Source organism: Chanodichthys erythropterus, chromosome 16 (genome assembly GCF_024489055.1).
Source record: "Chanodichthys erythropterus isolate Z2021 chromosome 16, ASM2448905v1, whole genome shotgun sequence".
In the NCBI taxonomy this organism is placed as follows: Eukaryota; Metazoa; Chordata; class Actinopteri; order Cypriniformes; family Xenocyprididae; genus Chanodichthys; species Chanodichthys erythropterus.
Genome location: NC_090236.1, coordinates 31,697,202 through 31,709,983, shown reverse-complemented (window position 1 = coordinate 31,709,983; position 12,782 = coordinate 31,697,202). Strand labels below are relative to the sequence as shown.

The 12,782-nt window shown below is 35.8% G+C and overlaps 1 protein-coding gene across 2 annotated transcripts; it reads left to right on the top strand.

The window, feature by feature from the left end:
- The first annotated feature begins 74 nt into the window (after positions 1-74).
- On the top strand, positions 75-12,662 carry lrrcc1 (leucine rich repeat and coiled-coil centrosomal protein 1). 2 transcript variants are annotated; one of them, XM_067363925.1, is made up of 20 exons: positions 75-173; positions 741-791; positions 872-1,077; positions 1,293-1,358; positions 1,882-2,049; positions 2,169-2,338; positions 2,492-2,641; positions 2,751-2,950; positions 4,262-4,436; positions 4,532-4,680; positions 6,255-6,459; positions 7,782-7,921; positions 8,069-8,270; positions 9,102-9,287; positions 9,470-9,644; positions 9,736-9,899; positions 11,452-11,660; positions 11,839-11,976; positions 12,059-12,194; positions 12,344-12,662. In XM_067363925.1, exons 2-20 carry the CDS (start codon positions 748-750, stop codon positions 12,452-12,454), a joined length of 2,994 nt encoding a protein of 997 aa, XP_067220026.1. In that variant the 5' UTR covers positions 75-173; positions 741-747; the 3' UTR covers positions 12,455-12,662. The 2 variants fall into 2 exon arrangements, with proteins under 2 accessions (XP_067220026.1, XP_067220027.1); XM_067363926.1 differs by having other exon boundaries at positions 109-173; positions 702-791.
- Positions 12,663-12,782: the final 120 nt, after the last annotated feature.

Here is a 12,782-nt window from a genome sequence, read left to right as displayed (position 1 = left end):
CAGGACACATTTGGTTTCTTTTTTGGGATAGAAACTTCTGAAAGAGAAGCGGAAGTGATTACAAAGCCGGAAGTAGGAATTACAACTAAGCGGGACTTTTAATTTCTGCAGCGGTAAAGTATAATGGAAAGCTTTGAATCCTACCCAGGCAGTTAAAGTTTACTACATGTCAGGTAAGGTGATAGTAACACATTGCCTTCTATGTTAATGATAGTAAAATGGAGACGAAGTTATTGTGGAATTTAAAAAAATAAATAAACCGAGGCTAGCAGAAGAGCTGACGTTCAACTAACGTCACAGCACTGCATTTGAAATTAAAGCTTTAACGTTACCTAACAATTTTGTACTTTTATACGACCCTGGCAGCTCCACATGCCATTTACTAATAGGAGATTTTGCCTGTTATTTAACGTTACACAATCTCCTCAAGTGTGTGAAAACGATCAGACTGGGCTTTGTTTACATTATGTGTTGTGTTGTCAAGTGCTGACGTTCAGAGTCTAAAACTTATTTCAGCTCTTCGTCTTAATTCTCAGTTTCTGAATCAGTGACTCAATTTAACATGTATTTCGTTGCGACATTGTAAATAAACGTGAAATAGTAACACGCTGTGTTGTGGTTAATTCACCCTCGTCTATTTTGTTGTGACTTATTTGGTCATGTGACCATGGTCTGCGGGTTATTTCTTATATATTTGACAGGTTGATAAAGACAGAAACTTGTTCTCACTGTGTCTGTAGCTTCATTATGGCTGTTGGAGAGCTTTGTCTAATTGATAAGGATATTTCAAGGTGAGTTTAACTCAATCTAGATTTACGCAGTAAGTACAACAGTGTGTGATCGTGACTTCACTGAAGGTATTTATTTTTAGTCTACTAGAGGTCCAACTGAATCCCAGCATTTCATCCCTGAATCTTCACTGCAATCGCCTCACTAAGATTGAGGGCTTGACGACAGCATGGCATATACGACATCTGGACCTGTCATCCAATCACATCTGTCGTATAGAAGGATTAGCTTCCCTGTCCTCACTGCGCACCCTGAACCTGTCCTGCAACTTGATTACCAAAGTAGAAGGTAAAGCTCACACTTTTTGAGGCAGAAAATTATGATGTATGTTTGTTAGCCTTGTAGTATATATATATATATATATAATATATATATATTTTTTTTTTAAACAATGATAGAAAAAATGGTAAAATGAAAGTGTGTCTGTTTTGAATTTGATCGTAAATGGGTCCTTCCAGCTGTTAATAAGGTATGTAATTTGTCAATACATGGATTTCTTTCAGGACTTAATGGGCTAACTAACCTCACAAGACTGAATTTGGCCTACAATCAAATAAATGACCTAACGGGTAGGTTAAATTTTTTGAAAGAAGTCTCTTATGCTCACCAATGCTGCATTTATTTAATCCAAAATACAGGAAAAACAGTGAAATACTTTATCATTGCAATAAAAAAAAATGTTTTCTAATATACTTTTCTAATATAACTTTTAATATATAATTTGTGTAATTTATTCTTGTGATAGCAAAGCTGAATTTTCAAGGTCTTCATTGTCACATGATTGTTCTAATCTGTTGGTTTTGTGCTTATTAAATGTTTCTTATTAATAATATTGAAAATAGTTGCTCTGCTTAATATTTTATTGGAAACCATGATGCATTCTTTCAGGACTCTTTGATTAATAGAAAGTTCAAAAGAAAAGCATTTATTTTAAATAGAAATCTTTTTTAACAATGTTAAAATCACTTCACTGACAAAAAAAAAAGAAGTATAAATTACTTTAATAAAATCATTTTTAATGATCCCCAATTTTTAAACAGTGTAGATCACAATTGGACAACTGTGTATTCACTTTCTACTCTGTGCTTTTAGGTCTCTTGTATCTCCATGGAGCGGAATACAAACTAAAGTACCTGCAGCTTCACAGCAATCGTTTGGAGAGTTTGAACCACCTGCTGCAGTGCATGGTGGGACTGCAGAATCTGAAAGATTTTTCTCTTAGCAAGGACGGCGCACAGAATCCAATCTGCTCGCTGCCAGGTTTGTTGGAAAAAGTCCTGACATGTAATGAAATGTGGTGAAAACTCTGAAATAGTGAAAAAAGCGTAAAAAAAGAGAGCGACATCTGGTATTACTTGTATGTTCTTCCTATGTTTTAGGCTACAGGGAGATGGTTCTTCAATCTCTGCATCAAATCACCACACTAGATGGAGTAGATCGCCTGGGAAACACATCTCCTTTAGCAGAGGACAGTCCAATGGATGTTCCTGGTCTTGAGGACTTTCTCGAGTTCCTAATTTCATCAGACACTAGTGTTAATGGAGAACTGGTAAAATATTTTATGATACTTTTTGATTAGCTTTTTAATTAGCTAACCCTAACATATATATTTATCTGCTTTTAGACTGAGAATGACATGTAAATCATCTTGAGATGGTAGTGAGATGCATGCTCATGTTCAGAGTGTTTCTTTGTTATGAAGGCAAAGTCAAATGCTCCTCTCACTACTCCACGGATTGATGAAGTCCTGACCCAGTTTCGTCAACGAGGCGGAAAACCAACTGCAGAAAATCAAGAAAATGAGCAACGAATTAAAAAACTAGAGCAGCAGGTTTCACATCTAATTCAGAAGGTACAGCATGGAAAAATTATTACATTTTATTTATCATTATTTTAAGTCTTTAAAAAAGCACAATCCAAAATTTAGCAAATAGTATAATACATTTTCCCTTTGTACTTAGATCCCTACTGGGGCTGGTGTTAACACCATGAGTTCTGTAGCCTCTATGGTTCGTAAAGCTAAAAGAGACACTGATCAGACATCAGAGAGCGAATGTGACAGTGGAAAAGAGAACCAACGGCATTCCAGAATCCTGTCTCATCCCAGAGGCTCTGCAGGGAAAAAACTGTCTAAGGACACCAAACCCAAACAATCTGACTGGTGAAGTACTTGTACACATTCATATTTATATGTGCTTTTTGTCCCAAACTGAATTTCGAGTGTTTATTGCATCAGTTTCACAAACACTTCTCATTACAGTTTACTGGATTTGATTAATAATATAATACTGTTTACTCCGGCACAGATCTTGAATTGTCTTGTGAGAGGCTGTTCAAAATATTTACTTGCTGGATTCTTTACTCAATACAAAAGGAGTGGATGGTGCATCGACCTTAATAAGGTTCAGAATCATAGAAAAGCTCCACACTTTAGACAAAGGCTTTGCATTAGTCCAGTAATCAGGGCACTTTATAAATTGTTCTTGCTCCTCCCACTTAAAATTGCTTGTACACAAGAATGATTACACTGTCACAATGTTCATTTAGCTTCATCAAAACTTAAACTGCAATTAGCATGAAACTAGAGAAAGCAACTATTGAGGAGTTACAGCAATAATATTTGAATACATACAATAATGCACCCTTATGTTAATTAAATATTATTTATATATAGTTATTAGGGCTGTCAAGTGATTAAAATTTTTAATCTAATTAATTACATGATGTGGTGACTAATCTCAAATTAATCGCACATCAAATTTGACTGAGAAGTTACACCCAAAAGATAATTTAAAGTTGTTGTTTTTTTTAAAGCATCAAATAGACATTACAAAAATAAATATTTTTGGGTGAACTATTCCTTTTAATGTTTTTTTTTTTTTTATTATTATTAAAATGGAAATATGAAACAATTTTTTATGAAATTATACTGTAAATAAGAAACTAAAATTGCCAGTAGGTGGCAGTAAATGTCTAAATGAGAAAGTCATTGAGTCATCATTCGTTCGTTCATTCATTCGATTCATTCAAATGGCTGATTCATTCAGTAGTGAAGTAAATGGCTCTCTTTATGAATCGTCAATTGAATCATTGGTTCACACGATTTGTTCAAAACGCAGATTCAGAAATGAAACGCCGCTGCAGTGTTGCCAAGTCCACGGTTTTCCCACTGAATTTGGTTACTTTTAAGTTGTTGCTGTGCCCCCATATTAATATATATTAACGTACCACTCCCGTACATGCGTGCAAAACAGACAAGATTGTCTCTACAATAACAATATTAACTTATTTATTGAACTATTGTATAAAATAAGTATCGCATTTGCACTTGTGCAGCACTCATGTGATATTGCATTCATTGCTTGATATATTTAATATCTAAACATATAAATTAAACATTTAATATTTGGCCATAAGTTGTAATGACCTACTATCTTTCACTAGTCTGAAATGGATTTTGTTTCCATTGCAGTGTGACAAATACACAGAAGCAGAAGTCGATGAAGCTGGCTGTTGGTGCCCGTAGGAGGACATCAGTCCAGAGCTCTGGGTCTGTTGAAACCATAGAGTCTGTAAAAAAGGCCCCAAAAAACATCAAAGCAAGTCCTAACAAAAGCTCTACTCAGTCTCAAGAGGAAACCTACAGGGTATGTAAACTGCACTGCTCAGGTCCAGCATTTTTTATTAAGCTATTGTGTATGTAAATTCGGAAAGAGTAAAAGACTTTTGTGTTTACATGTAGGCAATAGTGGAAGAGCGAGACCAGGAGCGGGAGCGGCGCTGGAAGGCAGAGCAGGCTGCAAAGAGACTTACTGAACAGGTCAAGAACCTGCAGTCTCAAGCGAGCGAGGAAAAGGACCTTCAGAGTTTGGCCTTACACACCACAGACAGGTGAGGACAAACTGTTCTCTGCTAAAACAGAGAAATATAGTTTCACTTTGTTATGATTATGCCTTTGATGAATGTGAATGAAATGTGAATGCAAATTGAGCTGCCTAATTAAGAGTTTTACTGCTGAGAGTCAAAGTAATACATATCTTTTTTTTTTTTTTACCAATGAGCACAATTAGCTGCACATATTATCTCGCTCATTCAAACATTCTCTCCCATCAAGGACACCTTAAAAAATCTCCAGACATCCAAGTGTTTGCAGAGAATGTTTGGCATGATGTATTGCACCTAATTGGTGTCAGCTCCATCTGAAATGTTGGATCTGAATACACTTGAGTATAATTAAATTTTATTAGAAGTTTCCAGAGACCCCACTGCAGGGCCCTGATGTATGAAGCTCTGCCATCCCACCTGCAAAGCAGTTTCTGTGGCATGATGATGGCCCTGATATTGTGCTCCGATATTATAGCCCACGCGCTCCCCCTGGTGATAAATCGTAATTATAATGGAGATTAAAGTCATGGTGACAGGCACATGTCTGCTGCAGATCATCAATCAATCCTAATTGCCAGCCCTGCAGCTCTCTGCTGCTAATGACTCTCGCCTCACAGACCAGTATCGGTTTCGTTAACTCTTCATCTGCTGGGTGTGTGTAAATAACAGTGAATATGACAGTGTCATATTTTAAATGTCATTAAACAGAAGTTTTAATGTGTTATTCACTTTTTGCTATAGTGCAATGTGTTGGAGCTATGGCCTAGGAGGTAGTGTTGACATGTTGAGCCTTGTTGCTTATGCAAATGTATATTTGAATCTAGTTAGAAATCGATTTTTGACTCATTTCCCAATTATGTTGCCAATTCTTTTCCAGATCACTTTCAACTATCTCTGAAATGTCCTATCAATAAACATTTTTAATAAAGCCAAATTAATTTAATTGAATTTGAATTAAAATTTGCTTCAGTACCGTTCAAAATTTGTAATGTTAATATTGTTAATAAAAATTTGTATTAATATAATGAATACTTTAATTCGGCAAGGACGCATTACATTTTTTAAAAGTGTCAATAAAGACATTTTCAATGTAACCATTTCAAATAAATGCTGTTCTTTTGAACTTTCTATTCATTAAGGAATCCTAAAAAACAGTATCATGGTCTCCACAAAAATATTAAGAAGCACAACTGTTTTCAACATTGATAATAATAAGAATTTTTCCTTGAGCACCAAATCAGCATATTAGAATGATTTCTGAAGGATCATGTGACACTGAAGACTGGAGTATTGATGCTGAAAATTCAGCTTTGCAATCTCACGGCAATAAATTACATTTTAAAATATATTAACAAACAAAACATTTATTCTAAATTGAAGTAATATTTTACAATTTTGCTCTTTTCACAGTATTTTTAATCAAATAAATGCATCCTTGGTGAGCATAAAAGACACTTCTTTAAAAAATTCAAAAATCTTGCCAACTCCAAACTTCTGAATGGTAGTGTGCATGAATGCATGGTGAAACAAAACGATTATTCAAAAATATTATGAGAAATCAGATCTGTCTTTTCTTTTAGGCTGAAGGAGATGTTGTTAAAAGAGCGCTCGGATCGGACAGAACTACAGACTCGTTTGCAGGAGTTGGAGGAGAGGTACAGGTCTACGTTAGAACAGCTGGAGCAGGTGCACAACAGGGAAGACCAACACAAGAGGGCGCTGCACAGTCTGAAGGACAGCATGACCCAAGCAGAGACTCTCAGGGTACAGCAGCGTGCAGAAGAGGTAGAGTAATAGTTGCAGTACATGGCTATGTCTAAAATCGTCCCTATTCCCCTAATTAGGGCACTATTTGAGGGAACAGCCATTTGTAGTGGTGTCCGAAACCATAGTGGATGTTGTGGAGCGCACTCATTCAATGCCATAATGCACCTCAATAACAATTGTACAACAGACATACACTCAATGGCTAGAGAATACCCATAATGCACTGTGAGGGTCGCGTCAAACAAATTCCTGTTACGCCACAAGATGACACAATAACGAATGTACAGCAGACATACATTCAATGGCTAGAGAATACCCATAATGCACTGTTTGGCTCGCACCGAATGAATTCCTGCGTCATGCCAGAAGATGGCAACCTCAGCAGAATCATCCATCCATTTTCCAAACTGCTTATCCAATGTGGGTACAACGTAATGTCACACAGGTATAAAAGTCCTTTTTAATTAATTATTATATTGTTTAATTGAGGATTGTAAATAGTTTCCATGACTTCAAATGAGTATTAAACAGCAAGCAAACTATGCCAAAGCGGCAGTCCTTCCAGAGCACTCAGTGTTTGAATTCGCTCACTTGTTTTTATTCACTCCTTCAAGTGAACTATATTAGTGGACTAATGTAGGGAATAGTAAATGAGAGTATAGGGAGTGATTTCGAACACAGTTCATATCAGGGGGGTGAGATCTGCTTGGTTACAAACATTCTTGCAAATATCTTCCTTTGTGTACAGCAGAACAAAGAAATTTACACAGGTTTTGAACTACTTGAGGGTGAGTAAATGATCACAGAACTATCCCTTTAAATAGTGACGGATCCATAACTGAATGCTCCAATATAGTGTATGATATAAGATTCATGAGTGGACTTGTTTCATTAACCACAGACCTTTGTGTTAAAATACATTCAATAATTTTATCGATTCTCATTTGCTACATAAATCTACAACTTTTTTTTTTTAAATTAGCGCAGAATCAATTTTGCTCTGCTGTCCGCAGTCAGGTCAAGGATCAGCCAAATTTCCACGTGCATAATCAAAAGTGGTTGTTAAAGGGTTAGTTCACCCAAAAATGAAAATTCTGTCATTTATTACTCAACCTCATGTCGTCCCAGACCCATAAGACTTTTGTTCATTTTCAGAACACAAATGAAGATCCTTTTGATGAAATCAGAGAGCTTTCTGTCCCTGACTTTTTTTACCATTAGAAAGCTACTTGAAGTACCACTTGAGCAGTTATCTATGTATAAATTGAAAAACGCTCTTCAAAATGGTATAGTTCTCTGTAAACAACATTAAAAGTGAATGAACTGCTATATTATTTCAGATGAAGAGGACTCAGGAGTTAGAGAAAAAAGCATCTGCCTTAAAAAGGGAGGTTGAAATTCTCCGCACATCAGCACGACAGCACAAAGAGAAGCTGCAGCAGTTGCATGAATTGTTGGCCTCCAGAGAGGAGATGCACAGGTACACAAGCATCACATGAAGTCATGTCCATGATCATTTTTCTTAGTCATACTAAGAGTGAAGGTTTTAATTTTTTTTTATTTACAAAACAGGAAATTTCAACTGTTTCATCTTGCACCTGTTTGACTGTTTAACTTTGTGGGACAGGAAAGAGCTTGCTACACGGCTGCTTCCTGGTGGGTCTGAGTTTAAGGAGGCTGTAGCCAAAGAGGTGGTGGCGACAGAGCAGAGATTTGCTCAGAAACAAGCTGATTTGGAACAGAAGATCACTGATTCTAGAAGACAGTATGCTGCGCTAGAGGATGAATTTCGCATTGCTCTCACCATTGAGGCAAAGCGTTTCTCAGAGGTAAATCTAAATTTGAGGTAACATTTTTAGTCTGATTAGTCTTATAAGAATTAAAACCACAACAACAACAAAAAACAAGGATTTTGTGACACTACATTTTAGTTTGAATTGATTCTAAATTTGAACATAGTTAACATTGTTAAATATAAATATATTTTAAATAGAATTAGCTTTCATTTTCATATTTTTTTTTTTAGTTTTCATTGTGTGTGTGTGTGTTTCAGGTATACCCTACATTATGGGGGCAAAATGACCCCACAAAGATGGCAATATCTAAAATTCTTGTTCTTGTGGGGACATTTTTTGGTCCCCATGAGGAAAACGGCTTATAAATCATACTAAGTGTGATGTTTTTTGAAAATGAAAAAAAAGTTTCCAAGATGGGTTGGTTTAGTGTTAGGGGATAGAATATACAGTTTTTTACAGTATAAAAATCATTGATTTTTTGTCTATGGACAAAAATCATATCTATGGAAAGTCCCCATAAAACATGGAAACCCAACGTGTGTGTATGTGTGTGTTTTTGTGACTAATCATGACACAAATTTGTATAATGACATGGGTATGAAATAGGTTATTACAAGGAGAGGGTGACTTATGAGGACATTACCCCATGTGCCCATTTTTCGAAAGGCTTATAAATCATACAGAATGAGTTTTTGTGAGAAAGTAAAAATGTGCACAGTTTTCTATGATGGGTAGGTTTAGGGGTAGGGGTAGTGTAGGGGGATAGAAAATATGGTTTGTACAGTATAAAAACCATTACGCCTATGGAATGTCCCCACAATTCATAAAAACAAACGTGTGTGTGTGTGTATGTGTGATTTCTAGGTTAAGGAGGGGTTTGATCAGGTGTCTGCTGAACTCCTAGACGTGAAGTCGAGCCTCAGCCAGTCTCAGCAGAAAGAGAAGCAGTCAGCTTCTTTGGTGCAGGAGCTCACAGCTATGGTAAAAGAGCAGAAAACACGAATTACTGAGCTCCTCAAAGCCAAAAAAGAAGCTGCCACTGAGTTCAAGGTAAGACCAAAGTTTTTACTTACAAAAAAAAAAAAAGGTTCTTGATTTGGTTGTGTCCTTCATAGAAATTGGCAGCATTATAGCACATAAATGTCTAGAAATGTAGCCACATGTTCTTTTTTTATTATCGAATCTTAGGAAGTGCCTCATAAATCATATTATGCTCTGTTTTTGCATGTTAGGCCCGTGTACAATCATTGGAATCCAGGTTAGAGGATGATAAACGACTTAACCTACAGGTGGAGCTACTGAAGAAGGACAAATCCAAGTTGATATCCCAGCTTACTGCTCAGGAGTCTGTCATAGATGGACTACGGGCAGAGAGGAAGATCTGGGGGCAGGAACTTGCACAGCAAGGTACATCATCAACTTCAAGAAAAGAGAGAGTCTAAGAGTGCCGAGAGAGTCTGTTGTATTTAAGCTAAGTTTTGTTTGTTTGTTTGTTTAGGTGCATCCTTAGCACAGGACCGTGGTCGACTGGAGGCCAGAATTGAGGTTTTGTTAACCGAACTGGAATCACAGAAGAAGCAGAATGAGAGAGACAATGATGCACTCAGGATTAAAGCTAAGATTGTTGATGACCAGACAGAGACAATTCGTAAACTGAAAGAGGTGAAGTCCTACTCACTCACAAAACCATAAACTAAGATTTAAATTAGGGCTGTCAATTGATTAATTCTTTTTTAACTGATTAATTGATTATTACAATTACATGATATGTTTATTAATTAATCATATTAACAACCAATATTCCATGAGTGCCATGTTTATTAGACAACATTTGCAGTTAAATGGTACAACTTTTCAGAATTGCTCCTGTGGTAAGACATTCTTTTTAATACAAAATCTACACTACTGTTCAAATGTTTAGGGTGGGTACGATTTTTTTAAAATCTGTTTTTAAAAGCAGTCTCTTATGCTTAACAAAGCTGCATGTAACGGTACACAAACGTGACAGTTTGATACGTACCTCTGTATTGAAGTCACGGTTCGGTACGGGTTTGGTATAGCTGGGGGAGAAAACTAAACATAGAATTGCTTCTTTTTCTTCTTTTGTATTAAATAGTGGTAATTATGTCTTTCTCTTTAAGTAAATTCAGTTATAATTAACATTTTCTTAATTTCAATTAATGCTGTAAACTATATACAGGGAGCCCTTTCTTGCATTACTATAATATTAAAGTGAATATTATAAATAATAATAATAATAATAAATATTAATATTAAACAATTAACAACAGAGCCCAAACTATTAAATTCAGTTGCTATTTATTTTTAGATATAATACTCAACACTTTATAAAAAAACATGTACATTGCACATAAGACAGGTTTCCTTCTTAATCTAATTATAAAATTATTTTTCAGTTATTTTTCTACTTCAATTCATTTTTGAAATATAATCATTTACACATTTACTGTCATAACTTGTTTTCATGACAAATTTATTTAAACATATATTAAATAATTCAGACATTACTAACAGGGAAAGTAAATATAATGAATATATAAGCTAATGTAGTGCATATATTTATTGAAATACTCCTCTTTAGAGTTCATTTCTCTAGTGAACTAACATGCTGTGGGCACTAAATGACTTGCCTGAGGTAAATGTAACGCTACATGAGATGTTATTCTCAAGCTGTTTTATTGACGTCTTTCCGAAGTTCAAACACAAGTTGAGAGATCACACGCAAACATATCTTTGCATAGATCGTATGATCTTCTTCTGCGCTTTTTCCTGGTGTGGAGGTTCACAAACAGTGTTGCATTACCGTGTGCGTCCCCTTCTGGATTGGAGTGTGGATCACCTGTGACCGACTCTATTCGTCATCTGAGTGCATGCACCGAACTGCGAAGTCCGTACTGTGACAGTTTGCAACGGATACACCCCTAATTACAGCTGATTTCTATTTTAATATATCCTAATTTATTGCTGTGATGGCAAAGCTTAAACTTTGTTTTTGTTTTTTTAAATGTTATAATTTTTGGGAAAAATAAATTGCCCTTGCTGAATAAAAGTATGTCTTTCTTTAAAAAAAAAAAAAATTACTTACCCTAAACTTTTGAACAATTTTGTAATGTAGTGCTAATGTAATTAATTAAATGCAAAACAAAATGGTTTTCATCACCTGGCTCATTTCACTCTGACATATTGCTTCTAGGCATTGCTGGAGCGAGATGAGCAGATCCGTAGACTACGTGACGAGAGTGTGCAAGACCAGCGAAAGTTGAAGCAGCAGCTGGAGGAGGAAATGGCCTCTGCAGTTGATCTCAGAGACACAGTGGAGCAGCTCAGTCTCAGGAAGGAGGAGCTGAAACAACAGCTCCTTGATAAGGAGGTAGAGCTTAATGAAGTTAAAGAGACGTACAGGTATGGATTGTAATCACCAATATGTTATGATTCCAAGCTGTAACCCTGACTTATTGATTATGGAACAGTATGTTGTTGTTTTAAAGGCTGGCTGCTGATGTCTGCTGCACTCCATCACACAGATATATTTTAAATTCAACAGCTATCCAAAATACACTAATATATTAAACTTTTGCAGGGCATCAAGTAAGAAATGGCAGGAAAAGGCTGAACTGTTGAACAGGCTTGAGAGCCAGGTGAAGCGAATGAAGGACGGTTTTGATTCCAAAGAGAGAACGCTAATGGAGGAAAGGGACAAAGCTTCACAAGCACACAGGTATGAGATGGGCAGCAGGTCCTAATTTGGCCAATGTAGTATAGATTTTTATACATTTAAAACTGATTTATTGATTTATTAGAGCGGCAGTGGAGAAGCTTCACAGTGTGGACGATGCCTTCCGTAGACAACTGGAGACTCTACAAGCTTCCCATCAGGCTGAACTACTCCGTCTTGCGAATGACAAACAGAAGCAGATAGAAAAAGCTAATCAGAAGGTATTACTGCCATTTTAGTATTGATTTCTATATTGATTTGCATTCATATTAGTAGTGTTGTCACGTACAGATGTAGAAATGAGTGACTGATGATTGAAAAGCACTCTTTCTTAAGTCCAAATTTCTTTTCTTTTTTTTTGTAACCACAGGTGCTCCAGGTGGAGGAGGAAATGCGCCAGCTGCTTGAGGAAACTGAGAGTAATAAAAGGGTAATGGAGGAGAAAATGAGACGCCTCACACAAGTGCTGAAAGACTTCTAACCTCCTACCATTACAAACCAAAAGACAAAAATACTTGAAGATGCCTTATGTCTTATATAAGAAGATTTATGTCTCTCGAAGTCTGGCTGCCAACACGAACGTATCCTGAAATTATTGCACTTATGAGTGACCAGCCTACTGTGTTTAACTATTTTTGGCATTTTTTTTTACATTACATAAATAGTAAATGGCTGTGAATTATTTGTAACAGTGAATTATTTTTCTTTATAATGTTTAATTATATATATATATATATATATATATATATATATATATATATATATATATATATATATATATATATATATTTATATTTATATTTATATAT